This window comes from Populus trichocarpa, chromosome 7, assembly GCF_000002775.5.
Source record: "Populus trichocarpa isolate Nisqually-1 chromosome 7, P.trichocarpa_v4.1, whole genome shotgun sequence".
Classification (NCBI taxonomy): Eukaryota; Viridiplantae; Streptophyta; class Magnoliopsida; order Malpighiales; family Salicaceae; genus Populus; species Populus trichocarpa.
The window spans coordinates 14,370,551-14,387,996 of NC_037291.2; the positions used below are offsets into that span (position 1 = coordinate 14,370,551).

Genomic DNA, 17,446 nt, shown 5'->3' on the forward strand with positions numbered 1-17,446 from the left:
ATTAAAAATTCTCGTAATTTAACCATCTAGTAGGTGGTTTAGTGGTAAAAACTTGGGATCAAAGAGTTTGCTCCCTTTATGATCTCAAGTTTGAGCCATATAATTGTTAAAATGATGGTCACTAAAGGTTTACATGATCGTTAACTTTAGAATTTGTGGGATTAGTCGAGGTGCGCGTAAACTGATCCAGACATCCATGTTAATAATAATAATAAAAAATTCTTCTAATTTTGCAAAATAGTCACTCGAGAAACATAGTCTCTAATCATAACATATTACTCACTAATATATTGGAGAATTTATCGGGAAAAGTCATGAATAAATAAATTGCACGCGAATTATGAACGCATGAATGATACGATTTTATAGTATTAATTTATATAAATAATTACGATCGACAGTCACGTGTAATCGCAATTATCCTTGACATAGCATCGCTTGTCCAAACGATTTAAATAATGTCCTAATTTCATCAAGTAGTTTTTACAAGAAGATTAATTGTCTCTTTCAAGACCGTCCAAGTCCAAATCACAAGGCCAAACTCGATAAACTGGGCAAAACCGGCCTCGCTCCTTAATGTTGCCAGGTGTCACCACCCCCACCAATCACGCGTTAATAGCCGTTTATTTATTACAGTATCTAACGGTCACTATTACAGCTACCTTGTCCGTTGGCGCGTTCCTTTCTTAAACGTCTCTCCCTTTTTTTTAACGTTCCCTTCTCTTTAATTTTTAGATCCGTCATCAACGGTCATATTTTTCAACGAACTTTTAAATAAAGAAAAATAAAGTATAAATTAACCCTCTTCGATGCAAGTTATGATCTAGTAATTCAAAATCTGTTTTTAACCGAGTTTTATTTCAAGCTACTTTGAATATTATTTTTGCTGGATTAATCTGATAATTTGTGTATTAATCCAGAAATTATTAATTTAAGCTGTAAATCGAGTCAAACAAATATGATATATTCTCACTAGAGAAATTATTTTGAGTAAACTAAGAGTTCCTCTATTTTTAGCCAAATAACTAGTTAATATTTTTGGTTTAATAAATTCCATATTAATTGCTTGCATTTTTATTTATTTATAACTTAATCCCTTTGTTAATTATACATTATGATTCACTTTTCTTTTTTAAAGAAATCTAAAATACCTTTCTTGTCTTGTAAAAATTTCTAATTTTACTTGTTATAAATAAAATTAAAAAGTTTTTTTTTTTACCCAGATATCCTCACATCTTTTTAAAGAGTAAGACTAGTCTTGTTCAGGTTCGTGGCTGTCCTTTCTAATAAGTATGTTTTCTAGGGATCGAACTTGTGTTTTCATCCTTATAAAAATATAATAATACCTTAACCGCTAGACTAATAGTTCTTTGATAAAATTAAAAAGTATTTGAAAAGCAAGAATTTAGATATTTAGAAAAGAGTTAAGGGTGAACTCTGATGGATGATTTTCATAACCAAAATTAATAAAAATAATAAAAAATCTTGATTGCTGTCATTGTACAAGCAAGCAAGCAAGCAAAAGATTTTCCAATAGATTAGTACTATTCTACCAAGAGACACAAACCTACAAGAACAGCAATAATAATGGCAACGCGTCTTTGACAAAAGGTTAATTATTCTATATAATTAGTTAATACGCGTATAGCATGATCAAGAAGAGAGGCCAGCTCTAAAGTGACCTAACTTCTTTTTTTTATAAAAAAAATACTCTCATGAGTTCAACAATTTATGCCCTGATCTCCTTTATATAAGGACTCGAATTTAGTCTCGTGTATATCTTGTCAGGCAGTAAAACCAAGGCAAAACATCTCCCACCAAACATTTTCTCTACACTCTTGCTTTCAATGCGAACTATTTTGCTTAGGATTTTCCTTCTTTATAATCTTCTTAACTCTTTCCTCCTCTCCTTGGTCCCCAAGAAACTTAGGTTTCTCCTCCCCACTTCTTGGTACCACCATCCCCACCAAGCCATTACCAACACCAAGAAACCCTCTTCTTTGTTGCCATCATCATCTAATTTTGTTTTGAAAAGAATGGACCAAGCTGAGTTGAAGAGAGTTTTTCAGATGTTTGACAGGAATGGAGATGGGAGGATCACGCAGAAGGAGTTGAATGATTCCTTAGAGAATATTGGTATCTTTATCCCTGATAAAGAGCTGACTCAAATGATTGAAAAGATTGATGTCAATGGTGATGGTTGTGTGGATATTGATGAGTTTGGTGAATTGTATCAGTCACTCATGGATGAGAAAGATGAGGAGGAGGACATGAGGGAGGCTTTTAATGTTTTTGATCAAAATGGTGATGGTTTTATTACTGTTGATGAGTTGAGGTCTGTTTTAGCCTCACTTGGTCTTAAACAAGGGAGGACTTTTGAGGATTGTAAGAGGATGATAATGAAGGTGGATGTTGATGGTGATGGAATGGTGGATTACAGGGAGTTTAAGAAGATGATGAAGGGTGGTGGTTTTAGTGCTGTGGGTTAATCATATGCTCGAAGTCCACTAATCTTTATTATGAAGTGTAAATATTTTGGACATCAAGAAACAGCGGGGATCATCACACAGGATCAGCTTTGCCAAGTGTTTATGCTTGCCATTGGTTGAATCAATTGTACGCGTGTACCGTGTTGATCCAGTTATGCCATGGTTACAGTCAGTCGATCGTTGACACGTGTCAGCGGCAGGCAAAGCAAAATCACCGGAGTCACTGGTTATCAACTCGGGGGTAGGAGGTTGCCTGATGGGGGGGTTCGGAACTCTAGAGTGGGTAATTTGTATTGGGCTTTAAGTTCTTCAATTTTTTTCCGATTGGCTTGCTGGGGGCTTCCTTTGTTCTTCGTATCATTGTTTTATGTTGTGTTATTTTTGTAGCTCACTGCTATTTGACTGTTGCAAACTAGAATTTTCATGTAGAGTTTCTCCAAAAAAAACTTATATTTTTTTCTCTTCTGATAATCAACGAGCTTTGCAGCACATCTTCAACTTGAGTTAAGTTTCCTCTGCAGACAATTGCTCATCTTGAGGATTATTTGCAGTAAAATGAGTAAATGCGCTGTAGGTTTGCTTCCAATTTGGTTACCTGAAAATTAGATGTTGTCTGAGTCAAAGATCTTTAATGGCAAACCCCAAAAATGACGAGCTATATTTGCCACTGCAGTCAAAGAAACCAACTAAACATCGACTTTCCTAAAATCAGGTGAAAAGCAACATAAAACCCAAAGAAACTGTTCAACAACTACTAAAATTATGGTAATGTCTCGGCGTGTTTGGAATTACACTTTGTGCCCAAAAGGCCACAACTGGCAAATGGAAAAGAAAAGCATGTTTCATGTTTGAAAGTTGTAACAAAATCCAAGAACAAATTAACTGGTCTTGCAAAGAAAATTTCAAATCTGAGTAAGGAAAGATGAAGCATCTGGTTCCCTTGCAAGTCCACTAGCTGTTGCATGTCAGATCAGAGGAAAGCTCAGAATGTCATTTCCAAAATGAAGAAGATAAGACATCACATTCTCCACTTAGATTATGAACTACAGTCATTGCATATACACCAAAGAAATTAATGCTTATATACATTCTATTCAGTGCTCTCTAGAAAAGTTTCATGTCAGTGGTAGTATGGTACTGATATTCAGCCTTGAGTGGAAATCCAGAGAAGTGAGCTCGATGTTCTAGTTTGGCATCCGTTGAAAAATTGCAGTTTATCCACGTTCAAAACTATAAAACACCTAGTTCAATTTCTTTCAAAGTCTTAATTATATCTTCAACTCTTAAAGACACGAATTCCTCATGTTCCTTGAGATCTTTGAGAATCATGCATAGCTGTTGTTGGAATGCTGCAGATCGTTCTCTTTCGCGCTGAAGCTCGCCATACAAGTCCTGGATCTTCTTATCCTTTTCCTCCTGCAAACATGGTTGAGCATATCAAGGTTGGGCGAATGAAAAGAAGGAAGATCTTGGAAGTATTAGAAATGTTGGAAGAATCCAGTAATGGAATCTCATCATAAATACAATTTCACAATCAAAGATATTTCACAGCCTATGCACGAGGGTTTAGCCTTTTCCTTTGGTTTTACTTCAAAATGACACAAGCTATCATTTCCTGTATGGCATGCTACAATGTCACATTGTTCATTCTTGGAGCCTTCAAGATGAGGAATTGTGCTATATGTATCGTTTCAGTAGGTTTAACGCACTTTCCTTGCAACATATCTTTAAGTTTCATCAATAGGGTAGGCATCCTCCCTACCTTTGACTTGGGTTCAAATCATAGACCTGCCATTTGCAAAGCAGAGAAGTACCACTCTACCCCCACCAACTCGGCAAAAGGCATGGATTTTAAACTATATGTTTCCGAAGGCAGGCAACTGGTTTTTCAACAATGCAATGTTAGTACCTTAGCTGTTATCCTAACTTGAGTATGCAACGGACACAGAATAGCTGAAAACATGGCAAAATGTGACCAAGAACATCTCAGGACTTGAGTGTATGGGTTACAAAAACAACAAATCCAGCAATTGCCATGGAACAGAAGTGTCACAATAATGTATTCATTTTCCCATCCAAGTATGGATGGCTTACCGATGCAATTACTTTCAGATCATAATTATGAAATTTTAAAGATGCATCAATTTATGGATTTAACTAGAGAAGACATGTTTGGATTTGATTCAGGGTACTGACAAGAGAGAGATGAGGTTTCAGGAACAAATATTCCGATTGAGAAATCCAATGACAGATTCAAACATCCACAAATCCATGGTATTGTAAGCAAACAGTGCTGGTGGAGGGTGTGATATTAGAAATTTTGCTAAGAGAATTTTCAAAGGAACCTGAGTAACAATGATGAGTGCGCATATAAAGGCTGTTAAAAATGAAAGTCAAATTTAGACACCTTAAAAGTCTGTAATGTTGAACATCAAGACATGGGTCGATAGCCTAATTAAGGATATTCTAATTTCTAACAATTGCTACTTTGATCTATAATAACAGCAATGTAAATTGCAAGTGATATCTCAGACATACCTCGCTAAGTATATTTATAGTTGGCAATTCTCCAAGAAATTTACAGTGAGTCATTAGCTTGTGATTGTGCTCTTGCACAAATTTGGTAACTACCCATTTCCCTCCATCCCTTGCTGCCAGTCTTATCATGGCTTTGCAACCTTCTCTTGTAACTGGACGTGGAGGAAGAACTCTGTCTTTTCTCAGCGAGTGCTTTGCAGCACGAAAGCCTTCTCTTGAACAAACAAAGTCACGTCCTATAACTGCCATGCTCTTTAGTGAATGTCTGATCCGATTTGTTCGAATGGTGAAACCTGTTCGCTTGGCATATTCATAATAGAAATCTCTTGCATCATCTAAAGATGGAAAAGTCATCCCAGTATACGGTTCTAAACCATCCACACTTAAATTTTCCATAGATGATTCTGTCAAAATCATGCCATTATCCACAACACGCTGTGAAATGCATTGCTGCAACAACCCATCTTGTGAAGCTTCATGTTCACCAAAACTTTCAAACATTTCCTCATCTGAACCTTCATCAATATCCAGAAAACTGCGCCCATCAGTAGTGCTAGTCATTATGTTCCCCGCATGAGAATTCTATCCAATGATCCCTAATGAAATGAGATCCAGTGCTACTCCTGGCCTCGAGATATTGATTCAGGTGCTATGCATATTGATCGCTTCATTGCAGTGACAAAGCCAGCACAATAAGATTTCAGGCTGACAAACACATTCACAAGAACACAGAAGACTTAAGTATTCATATTTTTCAGTTACATCGGCAGGCACTTCAAGTAACACATTTTCAGGCAACCCATTTTCATTTTGAATATTAAAAGCAAATGAACTAGGAACTTCAAAACGACGCTCTCAGTTCTTCCACAATAGCTAGGTAATACTCTCATTCTCAAACGAAGCCAAAACAAAACAACAAAACATTGATAGAAAACTATTCCAATCTCACTTTTCCTAAACAACCAAACAAATAAATCAGTGGACTCATTTACAACTTTCTTTTCCAAGTAAAAAATTTTGAATCAAAGAAAGGAAAGTCTTTTCCTTTCAAGAATCATTAGTAAGAGCTGACACAAAGTTTTCCCATTTTCTTAAAAATCAAGCATATCACCATACCACATAACTAACACTACACATGAAACTTTCTTTTCCAAACTCTTTCCCTCACTTTCTCAGCAACCGAACAATCTAAAACATAATAAAAAAAGAACTTATCCTACGAAGACTATAAAAGTCAAACATTTTGCTTCATCTTCATTCCTTTTACACCAAGTTTGACATCAATTCTTCGCTTTCTCGACAATTTAAAGCAAACCCATTTCACAATATAAAACATTAAAAGCAATATGCATAGACAGAGATTATTAATAAAAATAAAATGAAAAGTTTAAGTGAAAAGGAGCTTACTTTTCTAACACCTGTTTCTCTTGCAAGACTTTGAGACAAGTTAAGTTCACTGGGCTCTGTGTCTTGTTAGAAACTAGAAAGAGAGATCAACTGTGGATTTCGAGGATAATTAAATCTAACGGTCAGTAATCAGGGACAGAGAAGCACATGGTGATTTAATTAATTTATTTTTTTGCTTGGGATTGGTTCAATGAGTTGAAGTGATCACTTTTCTGGTGACTTTGTTAAGAAAATCGAAGCATATTCACTCATTTCTCGCAATCCAATATTTGTTTTGGAATTATTTCCCCCCCCCCCCCCCCTTAAAAGTGGATGAAGTCAAGTCACCAACGACTTGAAGCCGTGGAGAGGAGAGAGGTCTTTCTTTTCGACATCACAAATATAACCTCTTTTTTTTTTATTGCTACCAAATTAAAACTTTAAAATTAGAAATTAAAAAAACAATGGTATAGTAAATTTTTTTTTCTTAAAACTCTTTGAAGGACTGAAAATAATAATCTCTTTGGTTTTTTTTTTTTTTGTGAGTTTCTATTATTCCAGAAAAAATGTTGCAACCAACTTATGCTATATAAATTGTTATAAATAAGTCAAAATCTATGATATTGTTATTTGATGCTCTTTTTTTTTTTAAATAAAATTATTATTTGATGATTTGATGTTGGAAATGACTTATTTTTTCTTTGATCCTTGTTTATCTTAACTTATCTTCATGTTAACTCCTAGACCTTTTTGTGTTACCCCCTCCAACGTATATATATCCTAGCTCTGGTGCTTCTTGGGGTAGAACAAAAGGATATTTTTGTTTTTTTTTTAATATATTTTTTAAAAAACTATGTTGACTTGACTAATTTGACCGAATCGATTTTATAGTGGTTAATATCTTGTTCAATTCAACTAGAAATATAAACATAACTTGGAGCTTGCTCTATATCCTAGGTTTTTCATGTCAGACCGCTGAGCCTAGCCTGGTTTAACTGCAAAAGAGCAATAACATTATCACACTTTGAAAAATAACAGATCAATGAGTAATATCATGTCAAAAAATTCTCCAATCTTATTGCTAAGCCAGCAATTAACCTCCAAAAGGAAAATTACACAATGTCCCTGACATATTTATCAAAGAAACTAAAATTTTGAATCTGATATTCAAACAACAATTGCATAAACTTAATGAGAAAAAAGAAAAAAGAAAACAATGGCAATATGTTACACCAAGCTAAATCGAGAGAGCAGCCATTGATATTCAAACAAACTGCTTATGTGATAAGTTGGCATTTGACTCCTAAAATTCATCCATCCTCGTAAACACAGGAAATGAGAGGTTAAATCATGAATGACTTCATTCGCTGTTGGAGTCATCTGAATGTTCCTCCTCAATTTCTCTAATGCTCTTGACAACATCATCAACTTTCTTAGAGACATGTTCTGTGTGTTTTTCCAAATCTTGTAGAATCATATTTAACTGTTCTTCATATACAGCACACCTTCGTTTACATTTTTGTCTCTCATTATACAACTCGAGTGATAGTTCACGGATTCTTTTATCCTTCTCATCCTGCAAAAAAAATTGAATATTAAGGAAATCACAATAACTTCATGACAATTGATTTAGAGCATGAAATAGAAGGGAAACTGTGAACAATGCAGGTACCGTATTTACAGCACTCAATCTAGATTATATGGTCAATATTCTCTGCTTATGGCTACGGCGATGTTCATAAGGCATCTAGCGGGAAAGTTGAGCTTCCCGGCTCCTTCCCTATAATGCAGTGACCAACTACGGCCAACTTTATTACTTGGGGAAAAGTCAAGTTTATGGTAGTAAATAAGTACAAAATATTCAGATCCATATCAAGTAGACCATTAACAAGACATTCATGCTGCTAGGCTGTCAGTGTAGTGCATATAGGAACTAGTGGTTAAAGCTTGGCAGGATCTGGTTTAACAGTCCCAGCAATCATTGTCTAGTGATAATCCCACAACGCTAATTAAAAAGAAGGATCAGTTCATCCAGTGAATTAATGTGTGAACTTTTAGAAAGCCATTTTAAACCTCAAACATACCTCACTGATTAATTGCTTCCCAGATCCTCGCCATGGAACTTTACTGGGACTCATTAGTTTATGAGTGTGCTCCTTGACAAATTTGGTGACAACCCACTTTCCTCCTTTCAAGGCTAACCTTATCATTGCTCCACAGCCCTCCCGAGTGATTGGTGGTGGGGGAAGAATTCTGTCTTTCCTATGTACATACTTTTTGGCTCGAAATCCTTCTTTGGAACAAACAAAATCTTGACCAATAACCTGATTGTTAACCCGAGAGCGTCGATTATGGTGTATACGTACAGTAAAACCAGTGCATCTGCCATAGGAAATGTAAAATTCTCTGGCCTCATCTCTTGAGTTGAACTCCATACCTTCACATGGTTCTAAACCTTCAGTGTTTACAGCTAGTTCAATACATTGTACAGATGTCTTGTCATCTTCATCTACACAGAAATCCAAGTTATTTTGAAGCTCATCTTCTATCCTTCCACATTCATAGGCTTCACCATGCAAATCCAGGTCACTGTCATTGGAATCAAACCCATGAACAGATTGTTTATCCATTATATACTCCTACAGAAAAAACTTCAAAATTAGTTTCACTGCATCATCAAGACACTCCAACAAGGAAAAGAGAAGGAAAAGAAGGATCACAATTAAAAAACAGATCCGATAAAAAAACTCACTAAAGATAGGAAATCAAGTCAAAATAAGAATTTGAAATACAGCCCCCAGAAAATCCAAATAGAGACATGTTCCTCTTAACAATTAAGTCTTTTTTACTGTAAAAGAAGCTTCAGAATTCAACAACAACAACAAAATGGAGCCCCTTGTAACATTATTTGCCCCCAGAATGGCATTGTGTCAATGCCTTCAAGAACATGGTTTGACAAAAAAAACTTAATCTTCCATAAATTTCCTTCACCATTGAACAAAATTATCCAAAAAAAAGGAAGGAAAAAAGAAGCTACAACTGGAAAGTAAACACAAGCCCAATATAACATTTACCAAATCACCTTATTACATCAACATCTTTATCTTTCAAGAAGTATTAAGTAATATAACTTTCTTTCTTTCTTTCTAATGAATTTAACAGATAGAGGCAATCATGTTAGACAGCCAACAATACCACATAACATACAGCCAAGAAAGTATATTTCTTCATTGAATTTTTCCTAGACTAATATAAACAGCATTAGCAGTGATAACATAATCAAATTCAAACAAAATTAGACTAAGAGATCACAAAAGAAATGATAATGATATGCACTGAAGGGAAGGAAACAAAAGAGTGAAAAAGAAGAAATTTTGATGAACTCACCGGTGAAATGAAGCGTTACATAGCAATATTTTTGGGATTGGAAATAGAAGTGGAAGCCCTAGATTTGAAGACTGGATTCCGGTAAAGTAAAGGGTTTTAGTTGGTTTTTAGAGTTTTTGATTTGAAAGCGAGGAGAGATGTTGCTGGCTGACAGGCTGAGATGAAAGTGAAGTGAAGTTGGTGGGACAAAGCACCAAGAAAAAGGGCTGATGTGGGGAATGTCCATGTGTGTTTTTTTAGGTAAAGCCCAGTCGGCTAAGATATTATAGGCAGTAAGACTTTACTTGTAATACCCCACTCGAGCAACAACCTGGCTCAAGACCTGGGTTGTCGATTACAGAGTTTAACCTGGATTAATCCAGGTTTTTTTTAAAAGATAACTCGAAAATAAGGTTGTTTTGAAGAGAAAAAAAACTCAGTTTTCCCATCAACTTAGCCCTAGTCAGCAAGTCATCGGTTAACCATACAAGTTTTATAACCGGGAGTAAAACCTTCCGTGTACAATTGGTGCATTTAAGGAAAAGTTTGAAACCAAGACAATTATCCCAAGCTGAATCTCAAGGGTTTGGTTAATTCTGCTTTCCCTATCAGCCTACTCCTACTAAGTTCTGCATTTTAAAGGGGAGGACTTGACTTCAATTTGAAACCAAATGACTTGAAACTTCTTGGTGAAGCATATTGAAAATGTATGACCATTAATAGGTTAATTTGTTCTGGATTTCATATGACAAGATTCTTAGCATATTTGGATTTTAAAATTTCTTCCCCTTTTCCACTGACCTAAAATTAACAGTGTCAGGTGTTATACAGTTCTGACAAGGTAAAACACTTGGTTAAATCTCCCTGGAGAGAGAAACATTTGCTTAAATTCTCCTGCTCATATATCATAATCAGAATCACATCTTGGACGCGATGATTGCAATGGAAACTCACAGTCCAAAGTTGAATTTTGACTTCTGGTTCAGTGATCTGCTTAGAATTTATACACGGTTCCCCTAAATCATTCAAAGCTGTTACAAATTTGTCATGTTGAGCTTGTAATCTCAATACAGCAGTTCCTAAAACCAGCCTTTCTTTACGAATCCTATCGAACCTTGCAGTTGTCAACTTATATTTCGGTTACAAAGTTCAGATGGGATGGAGAATCTTGCACGTAGCAACAGTTATCTTTGTGAATGCAAAGTTCTAAAATGAGTTTATCCGTTTGTATTTTGTCAAGCAAAACCAGAATTAGTTGACTACAGATGCTAACAGAAAATCTTCAGCTATACTCTTAGTCAGAATCTGGATCTTCTGGCTCTTCAGACTCAAGTTCTTTCACTTTGTTAGCCACAACTTCAGCCTTAAGTGATAAACGTTGTGTGTGCTCCTCGATATATGTTAAAACCATCTGTAGCTGCTTTTGATAAGCAGCAGATTTCTTTTTCTCTCGATGCAGCTCGGTGGATAGCTCTCGGATTTTGAGATCTTTCTCATCCTGCAAGAAGAGAACAGTTATTTCATGTCATGCAAATACAAGCTTTTGGAAGAGATGACAGGAACAGTTAAATTAATGAAGATCTAAAATTGAAATGCGCGTGATAACAACCATACCATACAAAACTAATCCTGAAACATACCTCACTAAATGCAATCCTGTGTGAGCGGCGAGGTGGTATTTTACTAGGATTAAGATCATGATTGTGTTCTTTTATGAAACCATAAATAACCCATTTTCCTCCATCCTTTGCAGCTATCCTCAACATTGCATTGCATCCCTCCCTTGTGATTGGCCGTGATTGAAAAACTCTGTTTTCTCCCTTTGGACTCTTTCCTCCACGAAAGCCTTCTTTTGAGCAAACAAACTCTCGACCAATTATTGAGTTATCTTTGAGTGACCTACGTGTACGATTGTTACGTATGGTAAAGCCCATTCGTCTGCCATACAACTCATAAAATTCCCTAGCATCCTCTGCTGATTCAAACTCCATTCCGATAAATGGTTCAAATGGCTCCAAACTTACTGGAAAATCTTGAATAGATTGCTGAATTATGTTATCATTTCCATCAAGATTACCAGCTAATTCATCATCTGCTGTTTCTTGGTCATCAAAAGTTTCAGCCAGCCAACATCTATAATTTCTGTTAGAATTAAATTGTTCACCAGAGGTGCTTGCCATCATGAACCTGTCAAAAATTTAGATGTCAAAACCCGAAAGCATTGAAGAAGCAAAAGCAGGTATTATATTAAATGTTTTTTCTGCACCCCCAAGTCTAGATTTCCCCCATAGTTTCACGTGCAAAACAATGCCTGACCATGACGATCATGCAAGGCACACTCGCATGGCATATTTCTCTGCTCAGACTACTCAAGTCAATAAATAAGTGGGTTAGACCTTGGTGATTTCAGTTGGATCTATATGTATAAAATTCTCTATTGAGACACAGCCATCTACTACTATTCTAAGGACAAAAAGAAGAAGGCATCATCATCAAATTTCCCATTCAGGCAAGAAACAAGAAGAGTACAGCACATGGAGACCACGAGAAGGTGACTCAACAGTGTCAGGATAGCGAAAGAGAAGTATATAGACTAGGAAGCCCATAAAGAAAACAAGTATTGTTGAAACAGAAAACAAGCAATGCTCAGCTCCATTTCAAAGAAATCTTGACCAAAATCTTGGTTGATGAACTAGGGTCTACAAAATCTTGACCAGGGTCCTAAATTTTAAGCTCATGGGGTTTCATAGTTTCATATATTCAATTCAATTTGATTAACAACATGGCATTCTCATTTACCAGGTTTAGATCACCAAAAGAACCAAACTTCATTGCATTAGCAAAATCTTCGCAGTCAAATGAGCTCCATTTCAAAGAAAAGAATTTGAAAAGCATTTCAGCTTCTTCCACTTCCTCAATCCATCTCCAACAGTTCAACACAATAAACAAACAAAAAAAGGAAGACAAGAAACAAAACCCATCAAGAAATTTAAAAAAGATCACACCTTTCGCGTGTCATTGTATGTATAGTTATCAAGTGGATGTCAGAGAGAGAGAGTGTGAAAAACACTAACCTTTGGTTTTATCAAAGAATCCCAACCCAAAACTCTCCAACCTTTGGTTGTATGTCAGAGGACTTTCTCAGCTCATTTTCTCTTCCCTCTCTTATATGGAAGCCAGTCAACAGTTTCAAGCTGTGGTGAAAGAAGCATGGCACAGAAGGAAATAGAGAGGAAAGTTCAGTTTCAGGAAACGACATGTAGTCTAGTTGACAGCTGCTGGTTGGAAAGTGGGAACTCTTGTTTTCTAATTCTATAAAATGCATGTGACATGTCGTCTTTTGGAAGAACTAGTCCTTGGTCCCCTTGCAGCAACGGAAATGTTGCTATTTGTAATTTTATTTTGTTGCTGTATTTATCTTTTCTTTGTAAAAAAATATTTATTTTTTGGTAGATAATATTTTATTTGCTTGCATATTTTAATATTGGCTCACTTAGATATCATCTCTTTAGATCATATTTATGGTATAAAATTTAATACCAACTTCATTTCGAGCTCGAATGGTAGGTTAACGAGTTAACTCAAATCTATTTTAAAATAATATTATTTTTTTAAAAAAAAATTTAAACAACATCAATTTGAATAAAATTAAAACAATATCATTTTTGTAAAAAAAAAAAACCTCGGAGTTAACCTAGTTGGGTTTCGATTAAATCACGAATTGATATGCTAAATCATTAAAATTTAACCGAGTCAATTTTCAACAAGGTTTAAAGAAAAACCCAACCCGACCAACCACTAAATCGGTGGACTATTAAGTTGATATGCTAAGACAAGTCAAATTTAGTAACTATATTTTCGATACCTAAGCTTTTATAAAAAAAATTATTAGTAAAGCTTTTATGAGTCAAAGTCATTCCCATTGTTGAAAAAAAAATCTATCACTTCATTTTATTTTGTAATATTATTTAATAATAAATTTTAATTTATATAAAGACTTTCAATTAATATATTTTTGTAAAATGTTGTAAAAAAAACTTCTATCTTGTTATATGATTAAAGGAATAACACAAAAGTGTAGCAAAGAACAAGGAAATGAAAAAAAAATTAATTTAAGAAAGTATTAACTATATTAATATAGAAAATCCTTTGCTAGTAAAAATAGCAAAGGAGCTTAGTGCATTATACTTTAGTTAATGAAGATATAAAAACTAATTTTGCTATTATTAAAAAAAATAAAATGAAGGTGATTAATCTCTTTCAAATTGAATAAAGAAGTTTATTTTGGATGGTTGTGTAGGTTACAAGTATGTGATTGTGTTAAACTTCTTTATTATTTTATCTTCACCATGTTTTTGACCTAATCATATGATTAAGATCAGAAGATTGGTGTTTGTTTTTTTTTTTAGCAAATTAGATATGAAATACCAAAAAAACAAAAGTATAGTATAAAAATCCACTTAATTTTGCACAATTCCATTGAATAATACTATAGTATTAATCAATCCATATTATTAATCTATTAATTTCCTCCAATAACTCAATTATTATCTAATAAAAATAAAATAAAGATAATACCATGGAAGAAGGGAAAGGATATTAGATAATACATTAAAGATATAAACATAAATTAATGCAATACTCACAAAAATATTGCTATCAACTTCTCACGAGAATTTTGTGATGGTTAGGCAATTGGGATTTTCACAAGAATTGTGTGAATTAATTGTTCTAAAAGTAAAAACATCCTTAACCCCAATCTCAAAGTTTTCTTGGTACTCTTTCAAGTCCTTGATTGTGGCATTCACAATTGGTGTGGGACTGCAAGGGAGCAAAGGGTATCCATGGTTGCAAGTAAAGCTAGCTGTAATCTACGGTAATATGGCTTCTGCTACTTGATCAACGCAGCCAAATATCATACATGAAATATCATTAGTTTACTTACAAAACTGAGATTAGGTCAAGCAGATGATTACAAGGCCTCGAAACAATTTGCAACAGGATTATACAACTGGAAGGAATTTTGATGAACTTTCACCTACTAACAAGAGTTGAAATTTGTACAAGATTTACAACGTAATGCCAGGTCTTATGACTAACCTAGGAGCAGCTTCTGGTTTCAGATTCAACTTCTCTAATGTTTTGAACAACACCTTCGAGTGTTCTTAACATGCACATAGTGTGTTCCTCAATGTAAGTCAAAAATGTTTGCAGCTGTTCTCGGCATGCTGCTAACTGTCGGTTCGTATGATGCAACTGGGAGGATAGCTCTCGAATTCTCTCATCCTTTTCATCCTGACAAGATAACAAAAATTGGTTTAGAACTTAGATAGTAACAACTACCAGCAATACCAATACAATCCATGAACAACTATTGCTGATAAGACAATGCGTATAAGAATAAATGAGAGGTATTTAGGACTTCATAGAATAAATGAGAGGTATATTGGACTTATAGCTTAGCATTACTCTGATACACAATGTATCAGCACTTGATGTTTAGAAGCATCTTGTTACAATAAACAGGGATGGAAGTGCAAACTTTTCTACAGTAAGCTTTATTAAAATCATGCTAAACTGAATTTTTTTTAAAAGGGGTCAAAAAATGAAACCCTCTGATATATTCATGGTTTGATGTCAGCTAAATGAACATAGCTCCTTAGAGCAATTTTAGAGTCAATAACTACGCCAATCTTTAGAATATATATAGCGTTTATTCGGCAACGCTTCAAGGTTTAACGACAACCACTGCCGATTTCTATTGGCCACCACAAGTACAAATATGTACAAGGGTAGTGAGGGTGCGTGCATCACAAGGTATGCAAGAAACACAGACGACACTGCATTAACAAAATTGAAGGAACTTACAGTTGTTGGTCGAACTTTTTTTTTTTTTTTAGTTTAACGTGGGTGTCCGGGCCAGCTTGCGCGCATCTCGACTAATTTCACGGGCCCTGAAGTTAATGACCATATAAACCTCCAGTGATCATCATATGAGCAACCACATGGCTCGAACCTGAGACCACAGAGGGAGCAAACCTCTTGGTCCCAAGTTATTACCACTGTACCACCACCTAGATAGTTAGTCGACTTTTTTTGATGATATTACTAGTGGATGATTATGCTCCCTCGTAAACTTTGTCACCACCCATTTCCCTAGCTTTTCTCTCTTCACCAATATCATTGCCATACAACCCTCCCGTTTGCTTTCTCTTTTTCTAATTTTAACTTGCCCTGTCTTTTGGCTGCTGAGATTAAATCCTTCTTTATTACAAGCAAGTCGACGAGATATAATTGTTCCATCATGCTCAGACTTACGGGATGATACAATACGAGTAAGAAATCCTTCCTGTTTAGCATATTCATCATAGAAAACTCTGGCAGCATTTTCCGATTCAAATACCATACCTTCATATGGTTCTTGGCTTGTGTCGACTTCACAAACACCAGTTTCACCTCCCACAATACTTTCTGTTGTCACAATTTTGTCTTCCACGAGGGTCTCAATCTCCACTGCAAGTCAATGTCACCAGTTACAATTTATGTTTAACATCACAAGAGGAAAACCTATAAGCTGAAAACTATAACAACTGCATAAAGGAGATAGTACAGGCAGCAAACTGGCAGGTAGTCTCAAGATGTGCATACCATAAATCAATATTCATAATCACCTAAAACAAATTGTTTAGGCATATAAATGTTAACCACAAGCATTCTAAATCTTCATGGAAGCATATTTGATACTCAATTCCAGTCACAAATAAGCAGGAACTTGGAGGTGGGGTGGGGGTTCCAATAAAGTCCCAACCACCCTTTAGAACATCCTGGGCTATGCTCATGCAGCCTAGAATTCTAGCCATTCAGGCGAATCATGCACAGTGTGCCACCAAATCACCGCATGCATAATTCACACGCACACACGGCTAGGACCCAAGACTACATGCAGCTGCAGCTGGCCTAAGTTAAATCCTATACTGAATTGGCGATTTTAATTACTCCAAATCTAGCACTTGTAGTTGACTTACAAAACATTCAGTTTGCACCAAAAAATGGCACCTGACTTCACAATCTCATCTCCCTGTATCTTTCATATTATGACAACAAACGAAACCCTGAACATGGCCTAAAAGATCAACGAAAGGGCTACTTCCCATATCGATATAAGCTACTGATGAATTACTGTATGTGAAATGCACTAAAGAACAAAGAAATTAACTTACACAATCCAAATTGACGACACTGAAAAGAGAGAACAAAACAATAGAAACTTGCATCTTCACAACTGGGTTCACAGTAAATATAGAATAAATAATCAACGACAGCACATAGTTCACAACTTTAAGTTTAATTCACACAAAAAGACCAAAAAAAACACAAATTTAATCTCTAGTTTACCAGGCTTAGCAATTAAATGGAGCTCAACAGATATAAAGTTCATAGCTTTATGTACTAAACAGAAGAGAAAAAGGCTTTCTTTGCTTAATTTTCCCAGGGCCAAACAGAGAAGTGTAAAGAGAGATAGATATACTTGATTTTTAAGCTGGGTTTTTGTTGTTGTTACCGTGTGCTGCTTTGTTTGTTAGGAAGATATAATAATAATAATTTAAGTTTTATTTTTTAAGAATGTCTTATTTTTTTCCTTTTCCGAAATAAAATAAAAAGAAAAG

At 35.2% G+C, this 17,446-nt stretch overlaps 4 protein-coding genes and 1 long non-coding RNA gene across 7 annotated transcripts; 1 reads left to right on the forward strand and 4 right to left on the reverse strand.

The window, feature by feature from the left end:
- The first annotated feature begins 1,671 nt into the window (after positions 1-1,671).
- Positions 1,672-2,978, forward strand: LOC7491758 (calmodulin-like protein 3). The gene has a single exon (XM_002310396.4). The coding sequence runs from the start codon at positions 1,848-1,850 to the stop codon at positions 2,487-2,489; it is 642 nt and encodes a 213-aa protein (XP_002310432.2). The 5' UTR covers positions 1,672-1,847; the 3' UTR covers positions 2,490-2,978.
- A 481-nt stretch (positions 2,979-3,459) lies between these two features.
- On the reverse strand, positions 3,460-6,760 carry LOC7491757 (protein FAR1-RELATED SEQUENCE 5). 2 transcript variants are annotated; one of them, XM_002309769.4, is made up of 3 exons: positions 6,435-6,760; positions 5,028-5,732; positions 3,460-3,905 (listed from the first exon to the last, which is right to left on the reverse strand). In XM_002309769.4, the coding sequence occupies exons 2-3, from the start codon at positions 5,586-5,588 to the stop codon at positions 3,720-3,722; spliced, it is 747 nt and encodes a 248-aa protein (XP_002309805.1). In that variant the 5' UTR covers positions 5,589-5,732; positions 6,435-6,760; the 3' UTR covers positions 3,460-3,719. The 2 variants fall into 2 exon arrangements, with proteins under 2 accessions (XP_002309805.1, XP_024461384.1); XM_024605616.2 differs by having other exon boundaries at positions 5,028-5,692; positions 6,435-6,732.
- A 708-nt stretch (positions 6,761-7,468) lies between these two features.
- Positions 7,469-10,120, reverse strand: LOC7491756 (protein FAR1-RELATED SEQUENCE 5). The gene is made up of 3 exons (XM_002309768.4): positions 9,801-10,120; positions 8,498-9,052; positions 7,469-7,989 (listed from the first exon to the last, which is right to left on the reverse strand). The coding sequence occupies exons 2-3, from the start codon at positions 9,041-9,043 to the stop codon at positions 7,774-7,776; spliced, it is 762 nt and encodes a 253-aa protein (XP_002309804.2). The 5' UTR covers positions 9,044-9,052; positions 9,801-10,120; the 3' UTR covers positions 7,469-7,773.
- A 596-nt stretch (positions 10,121-10,716) lies between these two features.
- LOC18100847 (protein FAR1-RELATED SEQUENCE 5) lies at positions 10,717-13,073 on the reverse strand. Of its 2 annotated transcripts, none has more exons than XM_006380231.3 (3): positions 12,854-13,073; positions 11,420-11,966; positions 10,717-11,277 (listed from the first exon to the last, which is right to left on the reverse strand). In XM_006380231.3, the coding sequence occupies exons 2-3, from the start codon at positions 11,960-11,962 to the stop codon at positions 11,074-11,076; spliced, it is 747 nt and encodes a 248-aa protein (XP_006380293.1). In that variant the 5' UTR covers positions 11,963-11,966; positions 12,854-13,073; the 3' UTR covers positions 10,717-11,073. The 2 variants fall into 2 exon arrangements, with proteins under 2 accessions (XP_006380293.1, XP_024460694.1); XM_024604926.2 differs by lacking the exon at positions 12,854-13,073 and adding an exon at positions 12,579-12,825.
- Positions 13,074-14,688: 1,615 nt separating this feature from the next.
- Positions 14,689-17,387, reverse strand: LOC127905590 (uncharacterized). Its single transcript, XR_008059745.1, has 3 exons — positions 17,308-17,387; positions 15,648-16,292; positions 14,689-15,074 (listed from the first exon to the last, which is right to left on the reverse strand). It is a non-coding gene; the product is annotated as an uncharacterized LOC127905590 (long non-coding RNA).
- Positions 17,388-17,446: the final 59 nt, after the last annotated feature.

Excerpts from the sequence above, each read along its gene's own strand:
- LOC7491758 (XM_002310396.4), top strand. The coding sequence starts at position 1,848 with ATGCGAACTATTTTGCTTAGGATTTTCCTTCTTTATAATCTTCTTAAC.
- LOC7491757 (XM_002309769.4), bottom strand. The coding sequence starts at position 5,588 with ATGACTAGCACTACTGATGGGCGCAGTTTTCTGGATATTGATGAAGGT. Across the intron at positions 3,906-5,027 it reads CTATAAATATACTTAGCGAG|GAGGAAAAGGATAAGAAGAT; the intron begins GTATGTCTGAGA and ends CCATGTTTGCAG.
- LOC7491756 (XM_002309768.4), bottom strand. The coding sequence starts at position 9,043 with ATGGATAAACAATCTGTTCATGGGTTTGATTCCAATGACAGTGACCTG. Across the intron at positions 7,990-8,497 it reads GGAAGCAATTAATCAGTGAG|GATGAGAAGGATAAAAGAAT; the intron begins GTATGTTTGAGG and ends TTTTTTTTGCAG.
- LOC18100847 (XM_006380231.3), bottom strand. The coding sequence starts at position 11,962 with ATGATGGCAAGCACCTCTGGTGAACAATTTAATTCTAACAGAAATTAT. Across the intron at positions 11,278-11,419 it reads ACAGGATTGCATTTAGTGAG|GATGAGAAAGATCTCAAAAT; the intron begins GTATGTTTCAGG and ends CTCTTCTTGCAG.